This window comes from Opisthorchis viverrini (genome assembly GCF_000715545.1).
Source record: "Opisthorchis viverrini unplaced genomic scaffold opera_v5_79, whole genome shotgun sequence".
NCBI lineage: Eukaryota > Metazoa > Platyhelminthes > Trematoda > Opisthorchiida > Opisthorchiidae > Opisthorchis > Opisthorchis viverrini.
Genome location: NW_008751737.1, coordinates 760378 through 785900, shown reverse-complemented (window position 1 = coordinate 785900; position 25523 = coordinate 760378). Strand labels below are relative to the sequence as shown.

Sequence of the window (25523 nt, the reverse complement as noted above, 5' to 3'; positions counted from 1 at the left end):
GTGGTCGTGTTATTCCTAGACTCTTGTACTAGCCTACTTAGTCGAACCATTTAAACTAGCACTGAGTCTTGTACTTCTCATAAGGTTGCTGAAAATCCATCGACAGCCCACGACCGGTTTCGCCCTTCTTAGGGCTCATCAGGTAGGCGCAGTCCCCGGGTTTCCGTCAACCTTATGTTCTACTTGAAACCAAATTGCACGAAATTAGCGAATATACACTCATTTGCAAACTAATTTGGTTCTTTCGAGAGACTCACCTGGGACCCAGCTGAATCACTCGTTTCAGCAACCTTATGAGTAGTACATTACAAAGATATATATGTATCGCGATATTTCAAATATCGTAGCGACTGAAACATGAGGCGGCCTGGTGCAGCACATTCAGTTGCCTGAGAACATCATAAGTGAGAGATTCAGCTGGGTTTCAGGTGAGTATCTCGAAAGAACCAATTTAGTTTGCAAACGAGTGTACATTCGCTAGCACTGAGTCCGTGTGATGTGTCTGAAATTACAACCTAATGGTTGTGAAAAAGTCAGGAGTTCCACATGATGACTTCAACGAGATGAAATTGCAGTTTAGACCACCCAACGGGAGTGGGGTGTGATCTGCCGATCTCCAGTCGTGACCAGGGTTAATTAGTCATTTGACCTTTGTTCCGGAAAGACGGAACCGACAAACCGAAGTAAGAGTTTGGCCTGAATTGACCGTCACATTGACCTGTGAAACTAGGTAACTTCGATATATTCAAAGTGCCTTGCAATCAAGTGTCAAATAACATTCACCTCTTGATCTAAGGCAAGAGAACACCGAAAGCACACAACCTGAAAAAACTTTGAACTGTGATTCGATTTTGATACACTAAGTCACTTGGGAAGAACCCGTTTAACGTCCTCATTGGTTTAACCAGCGCATTTTGAGCGACGTACCCATCCGAGGATCCCTCAACTGTTTTTCGGCTGTTTCACCGGCTGCCCAGCTGAATAGAACGGGGCTCCGTCTAGGGTTCCTGAACCGGTGGTTGTATATACCGACGACTGCCATTCAGAGCTGAGGTGCCTTCCCCATATTGACCAGAAACGCGCAGTGGTTAACCGAGTGACGTATAAGAGAAATACGCCAGAAAACCGCAATGCTATATCGTTAATGGAAGCGGTAGTTTTTTACAAAAGCCATGAAGATTGCTTCAAGATTTCATCAGCCGTCTCTGGAAGGTTCGAGAAGAATGATTTCGTTGTTAGAGTGATTGTATGGCCTAATTCTAGGTAGTCTGCATCCGAGGTTGATTTATAGTCCGTTATAGTACATTTTTAGGTTTGTGGCAAGTCATGCAGTGTACCACAATCACTTGTCGACAAATCTATCGAAAGACATCCGTGCTTGTTAGCTGATCCTGCGATTCCCTTCAGTTTCGTCGTACGCTAAGTGTCGGTGATTCTCAGTAAGGATGAAACCACTGTGCAGTGCTTTTAAGCTTTTCAGCTTCATTTAGACGCGACGGCTCAAGTGGTTAACGCGCGAATTTACCGACCGGAAGGTCCATGGTTCGACCCCAACCTTTGCCTTTCGACTTCCCCTGTCTAGGTTTGGGCAACCTGACAGTATCCCAGTCCTCATGCTTCCTCCGGGTGGCATGGCAGCTAGGCACCAGAAGGGTGCTACAGCTGAGCGATTATTTTGTTCAACGTCTCTTCGCTAAGGAGCTTGTAAACTATTATTGGTTAGTTGGTTTAACTCAAAAAGGCTAACAACCTTTTCTCATCCATCAAGCTATGCCCCTGGAAAGAATTGCTATCGCATAAACGCTCAGTGACCACCGAGGGACCGAAGCTACCGAAAGAAGTGGCACAATTTTTCACCAGAATGCATATTCGAAAAAGCTTGCTTTTATATCGCGGCACTGAGTTAACAATCGAAGTTTTTTTTTCTCTGAAGCAACCAGATCCCATTTGCCGACCAGGCGAGTGGAGCTGGAAAGACACTAATGCATAAAAAGACAAAAAGGTGTTGATATAGCTTAAATATGGGTAATTCGTAGTCTAAAATTAGAACTCAAGCGACAGAGCAAATGTAATGAGAGTAGGGTGCTCAGCACATACTAGTCTGTGGCTTAGTTTGCATGTTCTTCTGTTTTTCTCTCCAGCTGGTCGATGGCGCACATTGCATCAAAAGAAGTTGGGAGAATGTATTGCTATTATAGCTGGGACAGATCAGCTATGTCCCTACATTTCCACGGTCTTGGCTGCGGTACTGTGAAGATGACAAATTATTAAACGTCACTTTGCGGTCTCCTCCAGCAACTGGTAACCAGGAAATTTGAAAGGGTCGAGAATGGACATACTACTCATGGGGTTGGCGACAAATATTCGACAACCTACGACCTTTTTCGCCTTTATCTGGGTTCATTATCAGGTGCAGGCCGCGAGTTCCCGCTAACCTGATGTTCTACCTGAACTCGTATTAGACAGAATTCGTGAACTACACTCATTTACACACTGATTTGCTTGTAACGCCAGACGTGACAGAATCCAGCTGAACCTGTCGTTTATGACATGCTTTAGCGCCAGTTGACGGATTTTTGTTTGTCATTACCACTGGGTTGATACAATCAACATGTAGATGTTTCGAACAAACGCGAGCGATCAGCACCGATAGCTCAGATTTCAGATGGGATGAATATTTTCAACCAGGCTGTCAATATCAGATCCTTTTTGCGATAGAATCCTTGTTTTCTCATTTCGGTACTTTGATTTCCTCGATGGAAGTACTCAACCACTACGACCAGAAGGCTCGCTTCATCCACAAAAGAAGCAAGAATTACTGACATGATGTGGGCGAACTGCGTATTTGAAGTTTATCGCGCGGTGAGTGAGTGAGCAGCGAGAAAATCAATACAGCATAGGTCGGAAATCCATGGTCACCCTGATTAAGCTTAGTTACTCAGACCTCTCACAGTTGTCCTTAGGTGAATGGCAGAGTGAGTGTCAAGCTTCTCGAACCGTGAACGACAAACGGCGTGAATGAAGTGCTCGCGATGTCCATGGTGGAAACGTCTGCAGTAAATTTGACCCCACACGGCTAGTGTGTGACCATATAGCATTGACTACCGTGAATTACGGACCATCCACGTTGTTGAGCAGCATTCTCAAGTGTGGGATGGTTTAAATGTGACACAGAACCGTCGTGTCTACCCTCGTGAACACACCCAGGGGAAGAGGGGAACAATGTGGTATAGAGTGAACTCATGTTGTATAAAATGTCTACTGTGAGCCACACTTGAGTTGTGGTCAGTTACCCTATTTTCATGTGCGATGAGAATTCTCAGCTAACTGTTTGACAAACGGTTTCACTGTAAATTTTGGTTGTCGATAGGAATAGGTGTGGTAACTCTTAATGCGCAAAGAGAGATGAGATTGCAAGTTCGGGCCTCCCTGGGGGAAGCAGCTCTTGTTCCAGTTAGCAGTTGTCGAATGACCTTCCATAGCTACCCAATGCCATTTTTCGGGTGAAATAATAGTAAAATATAAACAATTGTGCCTTGGGAACAGTCAAGAATTTAACTGCCTGGTTAATTAAGCAATTTGGGCTCCATAAAGAAGGTTAGGTTTGGAAAACGTCCTATTATGGGCGCTAATAAATATATCAGAACAATTGTCAATGCCCAAGCCTCCTTCGCAATCTAAGAAGTAGCCGTTACTTAACCGCCCAGTTTGATACCTTCGGTCGTACGCAGTACTCCAAAGGCGATTCCTCTGACGATGTCACCTGTGATGATTGTTTTTGCGTGTTGCTCCAGTCACAACCGGTGGTTCAAAACATGTCACTCTGCTGCTTGAAAGCATGGTCAGCTGAGCCGTACTGTCAAGGAGAGTGATTCAGAGCACAGCTCATTGGCGAGGCCAGCGACGGTTATCATAGATCCGAGTTAATTCGTACCTTTGTTAGGAGTAGTTCAGTATAGCCTACGTCTGCAATTCGTACAACAACCTGTTGCCTTACTGTATTCCATTGATTAAATTATTCACCTTGGAGTCCCGGTTGGAACGATCTATTGGAGCCTATTTTGAAACCGTTACGTTTTGCATCCAGAACCGTAATTCAATGCTAGGACTACCATGTCTATGTAGGTACTAGACATTTCGAGAGATTTTTCTTGTTATCCTGATGGTCAAGATAGAGTATTTATTGAACAGATCCTAAATTTCAGCCTTGACATCCAAGAAATGTAAGTTTCTACGACCATCTTGGGGGCAAATTTTTCTGGTTTGTCTTATCATCTGAGGTACTCTAAGCACTACATACGGACGTTTTTCGCACCATACACTACTGTGGGCTTAGCTGGTGATACAACTTATTGACTGACAGGCCTAAACATACAGTAATAGCCAGATCCTGAGTCCCACACTATATTGCTGAGTTCCCACACGACTGTCAACCTGGCAGGCATCAAATCGTAGAAACCACAAAGAATATCACTATTGTTGGAGTCCAATTTGACTGTTCTCTATAGACGGATCACATCTGTTCGCACAGAAACTCTTCCGAGTCGATTTGTCCTTCACTCCTTCGTCTAGTTGTGTAATTCGTCTGCGCACTGCCACAATGGCAGATTTGATTCCTGGTGAACAAATACTCCAATACACTGCATAGTTGGTGACAATAGAATAAATCAAATGGTACGAAACTGAAGACTTCGTGATCTGACACGAGATCTCCAGTCTAGGTGTAGGATATTTCAGTGTAGTGTTCAAGTTATGCAAGATCCAGTACATATGCTTGCTTCTTTCCGAGCTATGGCAATCGTGCAAACAACGGCGAAACACTTCACCGATATCAGCCCACTGAATTTTGAGTCCTAACGGCGTCCAGTTTAGTAGCACCTTCATCTCCTGGTGTCCTCAGGTCTCTGAAAACGAGTTCCCATTGCACCCAACTAGACAGCCTTTACTTCATCACCAGACACTTTTGCTGCACAGACCAAAGTGTGGCCCACAGCAATCGGACTTTAGAGTTTGGCCAAAAAAATGTGATGACTCAACGGTTTATGATAATGAGTGCGACCAGTAATCATAGTACCGGACGACATGCGACCCAACATTTCTTTGGTCCGCAGGTGACTCATACCCCTGTGGTCGTGGAAAGCGATAAAAAGGACTTACGTGCAAACAACAGGTTTTTATTAGGTAACAAACAGCAGTATTCAATGCTCTTGGCAAGCTGTATTGGATGTTCAGTGATGCTCACCGGTGATTGGTTCACTATCTTATTGGCCGTCCGACGCCTGAGGTCAGCCGGTCATGCTTTGCAGTATTGATTAAACAGGATGTCCCTAATTGGGTCATCGAAATGTAAGTTGTCTTCAGTGAAACGTTCAGTTGATTGGTTGGCGGATGGTTTCTCAAATCCATATCACTATTGGCCGGAAACATCATCAGGTTGTAATGCGCTGGTCTGGAAAACCCCTCTAGAAGAGACGTCTGCGAAATGACCCCCTAAATGGGAGCAAAGCCAGCTACACCCTTGTGGTTTGCAAATAACTGGCTTAGACCTATAATAACAAGGTATGCCGTCTGGGTATCCTTGTGGATCTTTGCCGCAGGAGGGCAGAGAGGAGTTTCCTGCACACCGTCCGGCTTGGTTGGAAGGTTCCAGAACCCCAAGTATCCCTTTAGGTGTCTAAACTCTCCAGTGGATGGTTCTGATGGTACAAAACGTTGTACAGAATAAGCAGACTCAAGGTCTAAGCAAAGGAAGGAAGGTTTCTGCTCAGACTGAGATGCTGAGCATTGGGGTGCAACGTTCCACCTATGTAGTGCGAGATACCAATTTGACGAAAGTATTGGTATCCGACTATCTCTCCCCCGTTCGCCTCTTCAGAAGAGATGCATGTATCAGAAAGTGGTTGGCACAAATGAATGACATGAAATCGTTTTAGTGGTCCGCGAAGAATCGTCATGCACTTAATTTTGTTTGCAAGAACGGCTTGATATATTTAGAGTTCTTCTGTACGTAAAACCCTACATGGCTAAGATAAAGCACATAGTTTTGCTTTAACAGCAAACGAAGTAGCACAAAGTCCGAATAGACTCCAGGATGCAGAAGAAACAACATTAAAAGCACGTTAGCGAAATTGCCGACTGGCTCAGTGCCTCCAGTCAGCCATTACACTTCCGCTTTCGAAAGACTCCCTCGCTACTCATGTACGTTTCAGTTAGTTCGGACTTGGATTTTCACCAATTGTTTCTGAGATGAAAGCCAGTCGCTTGCACCGTCTACCTCACAGGAACGGTAGCCATCCCTAGTCATCAATTTTGGTCTCACCGGTAGTCCCAGCTGACGGCTGTACTAGCGGTTCTCACTCGGCCCTACATGCAATCGGTTGTGATGTCGACTTTTTGGTCCACCAACCAATAATCACCTCTTATCGAGGGATCTGCTTTCCTCAATCCGCTAAGACTGTTATTGGACTGGGACTTCCCAAGTCGCAGTCAGCGACTTGTCTGCTTGCCATCGTGGGTTCTCTGCGTATTTATGGCACTTTTATGCGTGGCACATGGCGTTGAATGTACATTTTTGTAACTTAACCTCACACCAGACCCAGTATTACACTTCGTGCCTGATGTGCGAATCTCGATTGTGCTAGCGCTTACCGCGCCTTGAAGGGCGCTCAACATTGTTTGTCCTTTCTTCGGTTGTTGGTCTTTAGATGAGTGTTTCCATATCAAAATGTTTACACAGGATGTGATTCATCTCATCTGACTGGCAAGGATGGTGGCATGAACTACAATGAGACTTCTTTCTTGTTACCCCTTCGCATTCAGCATTTGTTTGTGACCATGGTCTTCGAAAATGATAATAGGCGCGAGGTGATTTGGTCGCAACCAAATGCTCAGCAAGGGTCACCAATATAGGAATTGCCGTGCGGCACAACACCGACGGCGGATGACTGGCCTCATTTCCCGCAGTAGCACTGATAGCACTAACCAAAAAGCCGCCCCGAATCATTCGCGGTCACCGTGTTTTATTGGCATCCTGACGTTTGACTGCAACAAGAACCACCTCCCCATTATGCACTAAATCGCCTCACTGGGAAGCTGCTATAAAGGAAAGCCTACCCAAATGAACTGTCTTGTTTGCGGCCTAACCCAGCAGCTGACAGTAGCCAGCCACAAACCTTATTCACTTCCGAGTTCTCCTAGGCAAACGGTTGGTGTAACTTGGGGCACCCGACGGATCCCCCCCACACGCGGACACGAACCCAGGTCGGTTGGCTGCGATTCGGACTCGAAATAGACTACAATCCAAACAACCGGTTTACGAAAACGCCGCAGTTCTGAGGGCTAATAATGATGGGATAGACGGTATTCAAGAGAACCATCCAGGGGGTTTAGAAGAGACCCATGAGAACAACTCTGGTATATTATGTTCAGTAAAAGTACAAGATTAGTTATCGCCAGCGTCGGCCTCCTCGTTGTCAGCTTGGTCGGTGTTCCACAGCTACAAACAGTAAATGATTGGATGGAAGAGCAACATACCGTCAGGTTGTCCCGGAGGAGTTGCATTATTAAAGTACTATCTTTGTAGGAATCTTCATGTAGCGAATCCAACTCGGCCAGAGCGTCATCGAATGCTGTCTGGGCGAGGCGGCAAGCCTCACTTGGGGCGTTTTTGATCTCATAGTGGAAGACGGAGAAGTTCAAAGCCAATCCGAGGCGAATGGGGTGAGTTGGATGCAGCTGCTTTGCAATTTCCATCGCTTTCTCATAGGCCTCAAGGGAGCTACCGACAACGCGATCACGGTCCTCCGGCCCCGCGACTTCCGACAAGTAACGATAGTAATCGCCTTCCATCTTCTTATAAAAGACCTTGCTTTCATCTGAGGAGGCGTGGGGAGTGAGGTATTTGTTCAGGAGATCCTTTAAAAGACAATGCTGAGTGCAACCATGAACTTACCAGGACCTCCTTGCAAATCTGATTCAGTTCTTCCACCATCCTAGCGCGGTACTCCTTCGTCGACTTCAGTTTTTCCTCTGGTAGATCGGGCTTGATCATACCAGAGATGATTCGCCACGCGGAACGTCTCGCGCCAACCACATTTTTGTACGCAACAGAAAGAAGGTTCCGCTCCTCATTGCCAAGCTCTTTCCCATCCTTGCCGATCACTTCCGTGTACAGCTTCATTGCTGCAGCCATATCATCATAACGCTCAGCGCGCTCGGAGTACTTAGCAATGCAAACCAGCTCATCGGGTTGGAATCCAGCTGTCGTCACCCAAGACTGAGCCATTGCGACGGTTACACACGAAGACCGACCTTACTGCCTCGCTTATATAGTATGCAATCTCAAGGTCAAATGAGGTAAAAATCTGAACTGCTGAATAATGAGATGCTTGATCATTTGCGAAAAATTTAATAAAACTCACATGTAAAAATTAAACTTATATCGATATTTATCACAAAATTTAGCTATTCATAACACAAAAGAGAACAAATGTCAACTTGGGCACATACATATAATTTGATCATAAAAGGCAAAAGTATGATCAAATTATATGCATGTGACATGCGTAGCGCCAGTCGAAATCGAAAGCACAATAAAAGCATGGTTCCGTGACCGTGTATCGCCCTATCTACTGGATTTTACTGAGCTGAGTTATTGGTAAGACGATGGTGTCTGCCTGAATATCCGCTCATAAAATTTGATGGGCTGTTGTATTTTCTGCACGCGTGGTTGATCTATCCACTTAGGTGCGCAACTGCTAAGCGCGCTTCGACATGTTGCGGCAATTCTAATAATAGTGGTAGGCTCCGTAGCTGAATTGAGGGAAATGGGCCAGATGGTGGAACAGTGTGCTTTTTATGGAGTGGCATTCGTAGTTTTCTCAGTTGTTAGTCTATTTGTTGTGAATGAAGTTTCGAAGCTTTCAAAGTCATCGGCTGGATGTATGCTTCACTTGTCGTCATCAGCTTTTCCCCGTTCTTGAATTTTTCATTGTGACAGTGTTCCCGCAGAATTCTGACATTTTCGAACATATGGAGAGGTTGCCGGGCAAATTCCGGAAAATCGGATGTGACACGCGGATCTATTCTGAATTTAGTCAGCAGTTGAGATGTAATTCAGCGGCCTCTCGATATCACTCGGTGTCCAATGTGGCTCGATTTGCGGGTCGGACCGCGGTCATTTTCACGGATAAGTGAATTCCTGCTCCCTCCTCTTCATGGCCGGGGAGAACGACGAATAGTGAACAGTTCAGCGAGTGAAAGAAGGTAACATATGCTGCCGCTGTAAATGATTGTCTGTCCGTATCAGTACCTTAATGACCGGCAGCGAAAGGCATCGACTGGGGTTCACCTAAATACACCCGTTGCGATGGGTGCGCGCAATCGTACCAGAGAGACTATGAAGCCTACCGCGGCTACATCGGTCACCCACCCGCACTTTAAGTTGCTGTTCTAGATTACTACCATGTATTTTCCAACCAGCATGGAGCGGAGGCTAGTGTAGTGCAAAAATATTCAACGGCCATTCGATCCGTTGATTTGTTTGTTTCACTGGGCTCTTAATTGAAGCAAACTTGCACGAATAGGGGAAATCCGTGACTCTGGGGGTCATGTCCGCCAACTACTGGTCTTGAACATTCATCGCCCTGGAGCTCCCTATGTATGTCTTCTCTGAACACCGCCTCTTCCTCGACGCTCTACACAATGCCCTCGGAATATGTTGAAAAGATGGCTTTCATAGCCGGCATAACCCACCGAGTTGGAACACTGCGATCGGACACCTTCAGTGATCGAATTTGATGGAGAGAAGTGTGCTGCACTTATCAGGGAACGTTACATGAATCCGTGAAAACTTCTGAATGGGTCCGCAGGCAGTCGATCATTAGAATCAGCTGACAGCCTCGAAGGATAGCGAGGTTTGGGGCAGGAGACTAACGTAACTTGTTGACATTGGTTGACCAGGGACCGAACTGCTCAATGAAGTCAGTGCCATTGATTGACACTAGGATGTCCGCGATAGAAGCGGATGATTTCTATCGTCGCCGATTTCTTCCAGGTGGTCTTCCTGTTGACCGCACCACAACGAATTGGTCAGGCGTTCATTATCAGTTCCTTCACTTGGTAACATTTACCACTTTCCACTATAAGTCCTTGTTCAAACAAATGGACATGATTGGACCGTGCTTGTCGTCAATGGCGATGTAGATGTTCACGGTGCGATGTGGCCCAAATTCGACAAGGTGGCTCAATTTGTCGCCGATTTTGAGTTATCATCGTCGGCCATAAAAATCGCGTACTGACCGCATAGTGGTTATAGCTGCCACAGTTTCGTTCACCGCTGATTTGGGGAGGTGTGCTAGATAGCTGCGATCTTGTGGTATAGCGCATATAACTGATGTGTAATTGCCAGTGAATTTTCATTCGGAAGACTTGGAGGGGAGCTGTGCACGGCGCCAGTGAGCGCTCAAGTAGGTCACATCTGGCAATATCTCTAACGATTGGTGTGTCCCGTCTCGAGGTCGCCATCCATGGAAACGGCAATGACCAGCGCATCTGAGTTTTCTGATAATTGCTTTCATACTTCGCTGCCAATTCACTGCTCCACCTCTCCTGGCTCGTTTCCACCCTTCACATTATTGTGCGAAAGGGGCCCTTCGAGGAAGTCGGTTGGCTGGAACACGACGCACGTGGCCGAGCCGTCGCAACCTGCGCAATGTGATCAGTTCATCTATCCTGGGTGAGTTATCTCTTTCGAAAACCATTCGACGTACTTCAGCATTGCTGATCCAGTGTTCCCACCCGACTCGGGCAATGCCTCGCAGACATCAATAATCAAGCACCGAGTCTTTTGATGACCTCAGAGCTCAACGACCAGGTTTCTGGCCGTTTCTGGAGCACACTGCAACATTGTAAACTCGACCCTCGGTAGATAAGCTGCTGTCACACTTGATGCAGGTTCACGGTCGTCCTAATCCGGATGGGAATGTCATCTTTGGCAAGACCGTAGGGACTTATATAGCTGCTCAGCTGAGCAAATTTGTCTACTACCTTAAATGACTCATGCGCAAAAATGAGGTTAGGGTTCTAGCCCACCCAGTCTTGCAGTTGCACTTTACACCCTGCAGGTGTGAAGCGCATGCCAAACCGTGAGGTAGAATTATTTAGAATATTTAATATTGTTTACAATACCACTGTGTCAGATCCAAGAAAAGTTATGCCATCTGCATACTCGATATGTGAACGCCCAAGGAGCATTTCGACCACACGGACATCAGAGGCTGGTAGTGAGTCTTCCATACCCGTATCATAAAGACGAAGATACAGAGAGAATCTGAAAGAGGATACCCTTGCCTGACACCACTGGATGTGGCGAACTCAGGTGAGAGATTCCCGTAAACCTCCACAAGTCCGAGGGATTTGGTGTACAGCCCCTGAAGGAGGAACAGGAATTTATCATCATCATCATTGTCAGCTGTAAGAACAGCGTACTTGTCGTACAGTGGTTGTAGCTGCCACCGACACTGTCAAAGGGCCTAGCGGTCCACAGAATCGAAGGCAGATTTCATGTGATTTCATGTCCTCCCGTGTTGGAAGCAGTGTCGCTACTCTAAAATCTGTTGGAGGGTGAAAATGTACCCGATGCATCCTCTTCCACGACGGAGTCCGGCTTGGTTTCCACGGCTCTGTCGGACTTCGAAGGATAAGATCAAGGATTACCTGCGATGCCACAGCTACCAGGCTAATGCCACGGAGGCTTTCACACAGCGTCCGCGTACTCTTTCTGAAGATCAATAATAGTTTCCGTGCGAGATGGCTCAAGTGGTTAGAGCGCGCATTTACTGACCGGAAGGTCCGTGGTTCGAACCCGACCTCCGCCACTCGACTTCCCCTGTCTAGGCTTGGGCAACCTAGCAGTATCCCAGCCCTCGTGCTTCCTTCGGGTGGCATGGCAGCTAGGCACCGAAAGGACGCTACATCTGAACGATTTTTATTTTTTCCGTGCTCCATTTTTCAGACACTGTTCGCCCGATATCGCACCAACAGTCTGTTAAATGGGTCATCCATGGGGAGTGTTACGTGGTGGCTTAGTGTTTGGAGCGCTGGTTTACTGACCGGAAGGTTGGGGGTTCGAATCCAACCTCTCCATCTGGAATCATCATTTCTAGGCAATCTGGCAGTATCCCAAACCTAGTGCTTCCCTCGGGTGGCATAGCAGGTAGGCACCAAAGGGGTGTTACCGCCGAACGATCTTCAAGAATTCTCCGCCTGCTTTGTAGATGGCTCGATACAGACCGTGCAGTCCTGGTACCTTCTCGTATTTCAATATTGATATTTGGTATCTCACTTCTCCCGACGAGCGGTTTAGGTTTGCATTCCATTCCCCCGTATGCACTATATCTAGAGGCTGTGTTTCAGGGGGCCAGCTAAGCTGTTCTTCAAAGTGTTCGGCTGATCTTTCCAGTCGACGCTTTCGTTAGTGAACTACTGACTCGCCTTATTCATTTATCGTTTCACCAACCATTGTTTTCTTAGGGCCAGTCGATCGTATCAGTTGGTATAAGGCATGGCTGTTTCCGCTAGCAAAAGCCTTCTCCATAGCTCTCCACCAGAGCTCTCGGTCTTAGGCTATCCGCTGTTTGGCTTTCTAGGGATTTGCATATGCCGTCGTACTCGTTGCCTGCTGGTACATAGTTCTTGGCATCAACCAGGAATAGGGATCTCGGTGATGCCGTGCGGTCATCCCATCGTGTCGGAGAGAGTCTTGAACGCCGCTAGCACAGCTCGTTTTACACTCCCTTTGCTTCATCAGCGTCGTCCCTATGAGTACAATTTTGGATTACCGTAGGGAGTAGTTGGGCTATCTCAAGTCGATGCTGTTGAAAACTGCTTAGGTGTAGTAACCTTTCGGAGCCTAAGTGCCATGCCGCCAGAAGGAAGCACGAGGGCTGGAATACCGCCAGGTTGCCCAAGCCTAGACAGGGGAATTCGAGAGACAGAGGTCGGGTTCAAACCACGGACCTTCCGGTTCGTAAATTCGCGCTCTAACCGCTGGGCTATCTCGCCGATACTATTGAACTGGTAGTTCTTCGTAGACTTTGGATTGGTATGCTTTTTACCGACTTGCGAAGACCTGAATGGAAGCGAACTGCCAGGACATGATCGGAATCGGTTTGTGTTCCCCAGAAGATGGAACGGTAGTATTGAATTGTGGCTCTCCACTGGTGACTGATGACCACGTGACCTGACTGAATCCACGGTTGATTTGCATTTGGAGACCGCCAGGTTACGCGATGCGAACGTTTATGCGGAAAGTTCCTACTGGCCGAAAATGTTGGTTCTCAGCACAAAGATGGATGACTCGCTCTCCGTTGTCTGTGCGACGAGCATCGACTCCGAATCGACCACCCAAATGTAATTCCAGGAAGCTCAGAGGGTCGACTTGGGCATTTATATTGCCCGCTAGGATCACATTGTCAGCGCTTCTCGCTCGATGAACAACCCCGATAAATCTCGATGGAAACCATCCTCGGCGTCAGAACTGCAGTCCAATGAGGCATATGCGAACAGGCACCATTTTTATGTTGGGAGCCATTGGGCTGCATAACCTAACGGCTCAAAGACGACTGTTCGGTGGGATCCAGTCTAGCAAGGCGAGTTCAGCTGTGCCTCTGAGTGTATTTTCTGCGCCATATATTCCTCGAGTCATCGCTTCTTGATCATCGGACACACGGAGAGTAAATTGTGAAAGAAATGAGCACTTCTTAGCGTTTTGAGACTATGCTTTCGTCCTGTATGAATGTATCGTTCAGCTGTAGCCGCCTTTTCGGTGCCTAGCTGCCATGCCACCCGAAGGAAGCACGAGGGCTGGGATACTCAGGCCTAGACAGGAGAAGTCGAGAGGTGGTAGTCGGGTTCGAACCACGAACCTTCGGGTGCGTAAATTCGCGCTCTAACCACTGAGCCCTCTCATCTTGTGTGTGTGTGTGTGTTTTAGAGATACAGCATCGGTTTTAAGGAGGTGTAATATATCGGTGAGCGTTGTCCTTTTGCCTTTTGAGTGTGGACTTTAGAAAGATCTCGTGGGGTTAGTATAGTGTTACTTGGCTTATAATTAATAGAAAGCCGGATGTGTAAGGCACATCGGTCGGATAAATGACAACCCAATACCCCACCAACGTTTATTAATGTAATGGAAAGAGTTTTGGGGAGGCCCATCGGTGGGTACAGAACTGTGAGGGTAAATGATAATTCCCGGTTGCCCAGGCCGAGAAAGGGAATTTAACTGAGGTATCCCACCTCCCCAAATCATCAGTAGACAAAACTGTGGCAGCTGCAATCACTGTACGACAAGTACGCGGTTCCTACAGCTGACGATGTTCCCACCTAGAGTCTTTGACTCAAAATCTGACCCACAAAGAAGTTGGATGCAGTAGGATTTTGTCCGGGGGCCTTGTCTCTATCTTCTGTCTCAGAAATCTGACCCGTTAGGCAGCGGACAGTAGGGTTTTCTTCGGAAAGTTACCGGAGCCGATGTCTCAACAGTGGGACCTGGTTGTCTGCAGGGAAATGGTCTAACTCGAGGGCGTTACTGAAGACATTACTGTCCCACTCCTAATGCAGCTGCGCACGGCAAGTGCCTTTTGAAGAACATCAGACGGTCTGGTTTAGAAAGTATTTTGACCGTGTGAAATAACGCGCTGACGGTCACTGCCAACTGTTGAGCGATCGGTTGTATACGGTATTTAGGGTCTTCTAGCCCGTCTTTCATCTGGGGAAGGTGGCATCACTGCTTCCATGAATATGGACATGCTGATCTGAGGGAAACAAATTACTGCCTTGACACTCGTATCACAGAGGATAGTACGACTTTATCCCCAGACCGCCTCGTAGCACGATTGTTCCTAGTGTGGAGTCTCACCACTCTTGGTGTGACTGCTACCATTTGGCCTTCCTGACATGCTTTCACCTTGTGGAACGAAGTTTCAGCCACTGTAGCCCTCGGGATCATTACAGTACTGTACAGGAACTGTTAGTCATGTCCCAGAAAATGGCCTTGACTATTGTCAACACAATCGATTTCTGAACGCTTCTTTAAGGCGGCACAATAGTAGTATTTCGAAGATGCAGGGTACATTATCCATTGGGGTGATACCCGCTAGTCTCACATAACGTTCTGTTACCTATTTCGTTCTTGTAGTAGTATAAGTATATTCTGACTCACAGGGGTGTTGAGCAGAACAGCTTGTGTAGAGGAACTGGTGGTCAGGAGGCGCTATGGGATACGATCTTCACTCGGGCAGCTCATAGCCAATGATATGTGGAGGTGGGGCTGTTGTCATTATTCGTCATTGGGTGAATGAGAATCAACCAGATGTGCTCAATCCTTCCCTTTTTGGTTTTTCGTGTTTCGTAGTCGACTCACCGTGTCCGCTACTCAGGATCAGCCTGTGTTTTTCCAGGATCACGACATATTTGTTTGTTGCTGTGTGTACCATCACTCTAGTGGGCCTAATCTTTTTATCACGTTTCTGTTTTAGCATCTGATGCTGGGTGTTCGGCGTACGCGAATAGTTTTTCTTCTAACCTTCGTGATTGGTTGTCTTCTGTGGATTGTATTCTACTTGCACGTACCACAAATTCAAAGTGGTGCGAATTTGAACGAGACCCCGTTTCGCCTGCCCGACTGGTTGAACAATACAAGTGAGCTTTTTCTCTGTCTCTGGTTGTTCCGGGGGGGATAGTCCAAGTAGTTAGAGTACGAATTCACTGACGAAAGGTCCGTGGGTGTTTTCGCTGGTTCAGGAAAATCACCTAGCTTCCCGCTTATCCATCCGGCAAAATATCATAACTTTTTCATCGTGACTGTTTATAACTCGCCAATTTCATCATGGGGAAACGTCTTCAGGAGGGGTCCGTGGATTCAGTCTATATCCGTCTCTCACGAATCTTTTTGCGTACTTCCCAAGAACTCATACGCCTCTTGCCTGTTCTTTCCGAACCGGATTCTGCATATGTTTGAGCCCGTCCGTTTGGTACAAACTTATTTTTCACAGTCTTCCGTTTTCCTTCACACTCATATTCTAGATGCCCTGACCACAAACAAAGGATTTTGTAGCTCCACCAGACAAAGTGCATCATCTTACGTTGTTGACGATACTGGCTCCTATTGTCCTCGCACGGTCTTGTTAAATTCTGGCTGTTGTCCCACTCCTGTTGCCTCTGATCACGCAGACACTGCTGTTATTGTCCGCCGCTTTGTGTGTGATTCGTGCAACCAAGCCCGTGAAAATTGCTGCCAGATCTATGAACACTGCGTATCTTGTTGTATGAACAGACAACATGTAAGTCACCTCCATATCTGTATCCCTAAGCGCAAGTGCGTCAATTCTGTTGCTGTCAGTTGGCCAGCATTTTCGTACAGGCAGTATGTACGTTGTTAGTCATACTTTCCGTGTCATAGAATATTAGGTAAAGCTCAGCTCTTCTCGATCGTCCCTTCCTTGTTTTTGTCCTCTAGGTACAGCTATGGCGTGAAGCCCTTTTGCAGGCTTTTGAATTACCTGCACAACGCCACCTTTTGTTAGCTGATGGACTATTCCAGTACTGCCAAGCGAAATGCCGAACATCGTCTCAGGTGAGTTTTTTCGTCTTTGTCACACATTCAAAATTTTCCCCATTAAGATAATAGTAATAAAATGGTGTATGGTATTGATAACGGCTGGTTCAACCAAACAGTTGGAAACTATAGCATGTTTTTTGGCTCGTAAGGTTCTTAGCTGGGAGCCATGTTTGGATATCGGTAGTTCACTGATTGTCTGGCATTTGTATCTCAAAAGGTTTTATCTCCGGTTGAGCGGATGTTACGGATACGCACAACGTTTGCTTCAAATCAATACACGTCCCCCCTACTGAGGATATTACCTGAACGGACTTACTAGAAGTCTATTCTGGGAAAATTTAACCGCTGAAAGTAGCTTAGGGAACCAAATAGAAGTCATCTGTTCGGAGAGTTGCCTTCATCATGGAAAGAAATCTGCATGAACCCTGCAGTTGACTGGCTGAATACCTAACTATCCGGTTGATTCGAATTCAGTGGTTTGGTTTCCTATTGAACACTACCTCTATATAGTCGGATAGGCGCGGTCTGCTCTGGTCTGATCTTACCATTCCCGTTCATTCTCGGAATGCTGTCACTTCTGTGGCGTGTCCTTTGAGAGCTGTTGATTTCCTTGTTTGGGTAGATAGCTGGTGCTACTAGGCGATTAACTGATCTCGGAAGTCCATCTGAAGTTTTCTATTTAATTTAATTTAAACCAGAGAAATGACATCAAAATACAGTTTCCTGTTGTGTTTCAATGACGAGGGTCGCATCTTTGCTGCACCCGAATAGGTTAGTTGATGGTCTTCGGTGGACGTGCAGATGGACGTCGATGGGTGCTGACTGACCTCAGTCAGAAGAACGTTTGACTTAACGGATATTCAACCTGACAGGTTTGTGTTCTCATGTTCGAAGAGGAGGAGAAGGCGCAAGTATTCTTGGATGAACTGACCAAAGTCATCCCGTCCTTTGGTATGCATTTTGCACCCACGAAGTGTAAGGTCATGCTTGTGGACGTGCAGTCACTGAACACGCCCCTTACAATCCAGGGAGAGGTACTGGAAGTTGTGGAGCGTTTTACGTACCTTGGAAGTTGTATTAGTTCTGATTGCAGTGTGACAGATGAGGTGAATGCACGAATCTGCAAGGCTCGGGCCGCGTTTGCTAACTTGAGACACCTATGGCGTCAGAATGGTTTATCCCTGAATCTGAAGGGACGTGTGTATCAAGCTACAGTACGGGCTGTTTTGTTGTATGGCTGTGAGACTTGGCCTATTCGAGCAGCGGACCTGAGACGTCTTCAGGTGTTCGACAATCGTTGTCTCAGAACCATAGCTCGTGTGGGTTGGTGTCAGCGAATCCGTAACGAGGCAGTTAGAAAGCGTGTTTTCGGTTGTGTAACGGGTACTTCCATTGAAGAATGTGTCCAGCACCAGAAGCTGCGTTGGTTGGGACATGTTTTACGCATGCCGAACCATCGTTTGCCGAAGAGAGTACTGTTTTCCATGCCCGATTCGGAGTGGCGTAAACAGAGAGGTGGCCAACCCTTGACCTGGCAGAGGAGTATGAAGGAGATGACGAAACGCTTGGGTGCTGTCGGTGCTACTCGCCTTCCAGGATGTGGACCGCGTGATCCTCACTGTGCCTGGTTGGAGACACTACAAGATATGGCTGGCACCCGATGTCAGTGGCGTTCTTGTTGTCAGTTTCTGTCCAGATTGCCTGAATGAATGTCTGGAGGTGTAGGCACCTCGGAATGATTGTGTTAAGCTAGCACTAAGTCCCTCCCCCATCCACCTTTATTCTTTTCTTTACAATAAGGCTTTCAAATAAGTCATGGCTGTACGGCAGTGAAGCATTGGTGTTGAGCACTGATGTCGTTGATGATGATGATGATGATGATGTACTCCTTACTTTACGCCACTGTCCGGGCGTTTTTGCGGATTCCGTTCATAACAAAGCCCAATGAAAATTCCGGCAAAATCAATTGCTTCCTTCAAAGGATATAGGGTATACGAGTCGCTAAAAAGATTACTGCCTAGCAGTAAAATCAAAATCCGTTGGGGACGCTATAGCATATTGCCAGATTGTCAAACTTTTACCTGTCCCTGGTTGTGCAGAATGTGGGTTCATGACCGGAATTCCGATCCATGAATGTCCGGTAGGAACCACAAGCGGGTATGGGTGGATCGAAACGGTAGAGTCGTTGCTTACGTTCAGCTTATTGGTTTATGCCATCCACTGCTTGATAGAAACGAAAACAGACGGTTTTCTTCCAAGGGTAACACTGTTGTAATCTTGGTTACGTGGATTACCCACGGTGTCCACTCTTGCCTTTAGTGGATTCGCTTCGATCTTAAACGTAATTGTGAGCTCCCGGGTGACTGTTCCGGCTCGTATCGTTAATTTACTCAACATCCATTGGTTCTAAGGCTTTGTATAGTAGAAGTACGTCAGTGTGACTAACATCCGGAGCATCCACGGGACTTGGTTTCATATGGTTTATATTTCTGATTTCAGTTCCTTTGCACAGTTTACCACCAGTACTCTTGTCTTTCACACAGAGCGTTCTTCACGAGAACACCTATAGAGACGCGGAACATCGATATTGTTTTGGCTTGCACTCGACTTCGCCTGATTCGTAGCCTTTGTTGATCAGCAGGTCTGCATCACAATGGTTATCAATGGTGAGCTCACGTTTGTTGGTTGCCTTGCTTCGTTGCTGTCGTTACTGTTTTGTTACTTCTACACTGTGGAGTCTTTTTATATCTGATTAGAACCGGGGGCGAAAATCAGCTTATTCCAGCTTTCTGGGCATGTTGTCACCCGCCTCCCACTTTACCACCCTTCAGTGCCGTCTATGTTGTCCACGCCTACCCAACGTGGATCAACTTTGTGTGGTTCGCGCACCGACGTCCTGCTGACGAAACCTTTGCAGCCCATGTTCTTTTTTTCTTGTCAGTCATAAGGCATTCGGTCGTTTCGGACCCCAATGTGGGATTACTAGTGCGATGTTAAAGTTTTCTGGGTACATTTTTTCTCAGTCTACCTCACCTATTCGACCTCCACGAAAAGCATTCACCTATACTGTCCATCATCATCCCTAAGGCTACCGACGAAGGGTTTTGTATCCTTCGGAGACAACATGATTCATTCACGCTTTCCCCTTTTTTATATCGTACTTCTTTTTCCTAAGTTGTGTTTTTCTTGACAATTTAGACAACGAAAAGATCAGAAGTTCAGGAAACTTCTCTTTGGTGACGCATATGACACCGGTGCTGCCCCGGCTCGTTGTGATACGCTGATCTACAATTCTCAACCGGTTCATTAAACTGGCTGTGAAGATCGATCTCTATCATTGCGTTTTTGATATGACTTTGTTATTTTGCCCACGGACTTCGTTCTTCTGTGCATCATGTTGAATTTTTTGAATAGAACTTCGTACAATTTTCTCTCCATTGTTGGTTACTTATATCAGAAGTGTAAGGAGTATGGGGTTGAAAAAAGACAGGTGCAGTGAATCGACAACTTTTAGAAGTGATCGACGAATCGCTTTCCTCGGTCATCGCACACGTTAAGGTCGAACTCAAAACACGCGACGATGGTCATTCCTCCAGAATCACAATCTCAAAGTACACAAATTTCTAATTGATTTGGCCATTGAAGTAGATTCCGTCATAGTCTAGCAGTTCAAATCTTACGGAGTTGTGGAAAATCACTGAGAGTTCCAAAATGCAGTCGTTTGGGGAAAGAATTAGGGAGCTAAAATATTTCTACAGTGTCGTGAGGAGATTGTCGAAGCACGACGAATCATACACCCCAGCACCCCACAGAGATATCCTAGGGGACTCCAGTTAAATATCCACGGTGTCTGTCCTACCAGGTTAGTATACGGAGATCCCACACAGTCTTGTGATCATCTGAGGGGGAGGCATGTGCAGCAACTTGTTTCCTAAAAGTTATACTACTCTGTTATTTCAACCACGGTTGTCTTGCGCTAAAGATTTTGAGTGAAGGTTCGTCATCCTCATACATAGGTTTCGGCCTTCTGGAAATATCTCATCCCTTGCACAATCATGAGATTTGTAATAAAACTAGCTTCATCGCACATTGGCCGCCACATTTCGGCATAAGGCCGATCACCTTATCCGCTGCACATAGTAGGGCTGAAAAGGGAAAACGTCACTTTCGAAGCCTCTGGTATTATCCCTTGCCACTCCCATCCCACTCGGTAATTACTCTCATGCAGATCTCAGTCGCGGAGTTGTCACTCAGACACTAAGGGGAGTGACAGTCGCGCGCCACCGTCCAAATTTCCCTCTTCAGATCGGCTGCTCGGGCTTTGTTATCCTTTTTTACCACAACATCCAACGCGCGAACTCCACTAACTTGTGCCCTGGGTACTTTATCGATCGACACTTGTTGCATCTCTGGAAGCCGAATACAAAATTCTGGTCTATCACTAGCTCACGACACCCTCCCCCTATATAGGCAACATAGGTTACGAACTTCGAGCGCTTTCGCAGCTGAGAAGATTTTTAACGGCATAGTTTCCTTCCGCTAGACGCGTGCATCTGGAGCCATGGTCCCCAGTTTCGAAAGTACGCTGAAGTGCTGTTGAGCAAGGTGGGCATTCACTAGCGTTGTTCAGAGGCGGTGAATCTTTGCATCCTGTCATGACCAGTTTGTTTTATCTGACTCTGGAGGATTCATCATCATCGACAGCATGATATCAGTGTTCAACACCGGTGCTTCACTGCCGTACAACCATGATTTATTTGAGCAGGGCCGATAGTTGCTCATTCCTCAATTTCGAAGTGGGCTTCGTCCGTGTAGGCTGACATACACATAATAAGTGGAAAAATATTGCCCTCTAGGTTTGTAAACATCCTTCGCTCCTTTGATTTCACTGCCTTGGACGGCTTGAAGTGTCCATAATCGATCCAAAAGTCTCGAGATGGCGCGGACTTACTGACCGGAGGGTCTAGTGTTCAAACCCAACTACTCTTGTCTAGGTTCGGACAAGTTGACAGTATCTTAGCCCTTGTGCTTCCTTCGGGTTGCATTGTAGCTTGGCACCGAAAGGGTCTTATAGCTGGACAACCCTTATCATTTATTCAGACGTTTCTCCATGATTAGTTGTGGTTGTCCCCTGTTTTTCCGATCCTATCGTCAGTGTCGGCGGAATGGAGTGCATAATACCAGAAGCCGTGAATCGATGCGAACTCATGCCTAGAGGAAGGTTTGTGGGACCGGATATCGTTTTGCTACTCGATAAGTTCTTCATTTAACTGGAAACTTCTTAAACCAAAAGCTGAGGGAACGTACTGAACCCAATCATTCAACGCTTTACAAGCTGCCTCAGGGGACACCAACAACAACCGGAGAACTATGGTTGGAGACTGCGTAGAGTATGTGTACACGAGGACCACTGGATTTCGAAATGGCCGCCGTCACTCCATGACGTGAAATGAGCTTCTTAATGGTTGTTTGTACACACGGCATAGCTCATCTCTCTGCACAACTTCAGGATGAGGGAATTGGCTATGTTGATCCGTTCAGATATCGTGGCAAGTGCACTACCGTGGAATCATTGCACCAATTATCAAGGTCCAAAATAAGTTCACCGGTCTGTTTCAGCTCTGGCGTCAGGAACGTATTTCATTGCTGCTGAAGAGCCATGTATGTATGGTTCCGAAAATTACCGTTACTTCCCGATTCGAAGAATGGGAACGCTTCATCACTTGTGTCTCCGTAGTATAGCAGGGCCTAACTAGCCGCGATGTGTACGCAACGAAATTATGCGTAATTAATCAGAAACGAGTCCTGACATGCACAGAGTAAAAATTGGTTAATTAAGCAATACATGACGTAATGATGCACAATTACTGAAAGCGAATGGGTGCGTTGTCGTTTCCATGCCCTTGCCACGTGATTTTACTGGCTCCCTCCAAACAGCTAGTGAACAGACGTAACCTCACAAAGCCAATATTCATCTAAACTTACCGCCCCTGATTTTGATGTTCACCAAAAAACCACCGACTATTTTTGTGGCAGTTTTCCTTTAATTAACTCTCTTTTGTCAGTAAGACAGGAGCCTGTTTTTTGTCGCTAGTGGCCAGATAACCGCAATCCTCGGTTATGAGTATTACACGTACCGTGTAGTGCCTGATCATGGAAGGGTATATATGTATATATATATATGTATATATATATATATAATACATTTCAATACGAGATAGCAGAATATGAAGGATAACAGTCAGACTACTTTGTTTGCCGCACAAATTATCCGTAAACTTCTTTTTGCGAGCATGACAGATAACCAGATAAGGTAGGCCAGAGCGACTCGCTTTCCACAAAGTCTCGGTTAGTTCCTGGGGACTAGCTATGTTCACAACAAATGGTATATGAAAAAGCGATAGGTTCTAAGATTCACGCATGGGCGACCATAATAGGCATAGATATTGGGCAGATTGTCTATGACATACGCCGAGGGTGTCGAGTCACTGGACGACAACTACTTCCGCTGTTTGTGGAAATAGTATTTCAGCCCATTGACCCCTACCACGTCGTTTCTTGGTTTGCCGATGAGTGAATTTGGTCAACTATTGAAGAATATGTATTCCGACTAATTGATATCCCCGCCTCACCCCACTCATCATTCATCACCGTCTATCTAAAAAGTGGTCGGTGCTTTTAACCTTAATCAACCGCCCGAGTTGTTGGTCGCCCTAGTGGAATCTGCAGTGATAACGAAGCCATAACATGAGGGAATAGGAACTGCTTTAGTGTAATGATCATCCAACTGATGGAACTCAAGTCACTGTGTACCAGTTGAGTGTTCGGCAATGGTGAACCGTAGAAACGGCAGAAGTCGCACTATGACCTATCATCTCATTCAGGCATAATAATAATGCGTTGTTCATGGATGCGAGCGAAAGATGATCCGATTTCCAACCGGACAATGCGCGCAGTTGTGGGTACGTAATGGAAGTGATCAAAACGCACAGCCACCATTAAGGTGAATCAAGGTTATTAATTTATGTTGGAGAAAACAGATGCTGTCTGGCTAGAAAGATGCTCGTCACAGGATTAAGGATTCACCAGCCATTTCACTGGGAAAATTTTAAGACTTACAAAACCGTTCTTTATATGCGAGGGACCGCGTAGAGTACGACCCCACTGCCCGTTACTACCCTTCATTTTTATGACGTTACGCTGGAATATTTCTGGCTTTGGAGTGATGCCTGACTCCCCAAATGTCCTTTAACTCACATGTCTTTGTATTTCATTAATCTTATATCATCTGTTCTCCCTGTGATGCTTGAAAGCCCCAACTTCTTGCAAAGGTCAGTTCACCGATGAGCACCGCCAAGAAGCCCGCCAGACCGGTATCTGCAATATCCATTGCATCTCCACATTTCGCTATTCGTCATGAGTAAACCTGTTAACAGATAAAAAGGTAGTGTTCAGCTCTAACACCCTTTCGGTGCCCAGCTACCATTCCATCCGAAGGGAGCACGAGTGCTGAGATACTGCCAGGCTGTCAAGGCTTAGACAGGAGCAGGTGAGATGCCGAGGTTGAATTCGAACCCCGGGTCCCATGGTGAGTACTTTCACCCCTTAACCAGGGAGCTATCTCATGTTGTTTCACCGCGTTCTGTTAATCCGGGTAACATATATGGATGGATATATATAGACAAACCAAAACAACTGTGCATCTACCGCGACACACAAGTCATTCCTCGGCCAGCCGCACTAGACAGGGGATGGAGGGTGACACTAACTTTAGTGCTGGGTTCTAGGTAAGCAGAACTAAGTCAGCTACTAGCTGAAGTGCTGTTGAGCAAGGTGGGCATTCACTAGCGTTGTTCAGAGGCGGTGAATCTTTGCATCCTGTCATGACCAGTTTGTTTTATCTGACTCTGGAGGATTCATCATCATCGACAGCATGATATCAGTGTTCAACACCGGTGCTTCACTGCCGTACAACCATGATTTATTTGAGCAGGGCCGATAGTTGCTCATTCCTCAATTTCGAAGTGGGCTTCGTCCGTGTAGGCTGACATACACATAATAAGTGGAAAAATATTGCCCTCTAGGTTTGTAAACATCCTTCGCTCCTTTGATTTCACTGCCTTGGACGGCTTGAAGTGTCCATAATCGATCCAAAAGTCTCGAGATGGCGCGGACTTACTGACCGGAGGGTCTAGTGTTCAAACCCAACTACTCTTGTCTAGGTTCGGACAAGTTGACAGTATCTTAGCCCTTGTGCTTCCTTCGGGTTGCATTGTAGCTTGGCACCGAAAGGGTCTTATAGCTGGACAACCCTTATCATTTATTCAGACGTTTCTCCATGATTAGTTGTGGTTGTCCCCTGTTTTTCCGATCCTATCGTCAGTGTCGGCGGAATGGAGTGCATAATACCAGAAGCCGTGAATCGATGCGAACTCATGCCTAGAGGAAGGTTTGTGGGACCGGATATCGTTTTGCTACTCGATAAGTTCTTCATTTAACTGGAAACTTCTTAAACCAAAAGCTGAGGGAACGTACTGAACCCAATCATTCAACGCTTTACAAGCTGCCTCAGGGGACACCAACAACAACCGGAGAACTATGGTTGGAGACTGCGTAGAGTATGTGTACACGAGGACCACTGGATTTCGAAATGGCCGCCGTCACTCCATGACGTGAAATGAGCTTCTTAATGGTTGTTTGTACACACGGCATAGCTCATCTCTCTGCACAACTTCAGGATGAGGGAATTGGCTATGTTGATCCGTTCAGATATCGTGGCAAGTGCACTACCGTGGAATCATTGCACCAATTATCAAGGTCCAAAATAAGTTCACCGGTCTGTTTCAGCTCTGGCGTCAGGAACGTATTTCATTGCTGCTGAAGAGCCATGTATGTATGGTTCCGA

The 25523-nt window shown here is 46.4% G+C and overlaps 2 protein-coding genes across 2 annotated transcripts; one reads left to right on the top strand and one right to left on the bottom strand.

The window, feature by feature from the left end:
• Positions 1–5771: 5771 nt before the first annotated feature.
• Positions 5772–8284, bottom strand: T265_13582 (hypothetical protein; the record flags this gene model as incomplete). Its single annotated transcript, XM_009169575.1, has 4 exons — positions 5772–5869; positions 6495–6698; positions 7500–7929; positions 7952–8284. Coding segments are annotated over 4 exons (1065 nt in total), but the record flags the coding sequence as incomplete, so codon positions are not given.
• A 66-nt stretch (positions 8285–8350) lies between these two features.
• Positions 8351–18280, top strand: T265_13581 (hypothetical protein; the record flags this gene model as incomplete). The annotated part of the gene is made up of 6 exons (XM_009169574.1): positions 8351–8355; positions 10005–10119; positions 15537–15699; positions 16084–16340; positions 16517–16633; positions 17491–18280. Coding segments are annotated over 6 exons (1446 nt in total), but the record flags the coding sequence as incomplete, so codon positions are not given.
• Positions 18281–25523: the final 7243 nt, after the last annotated feature.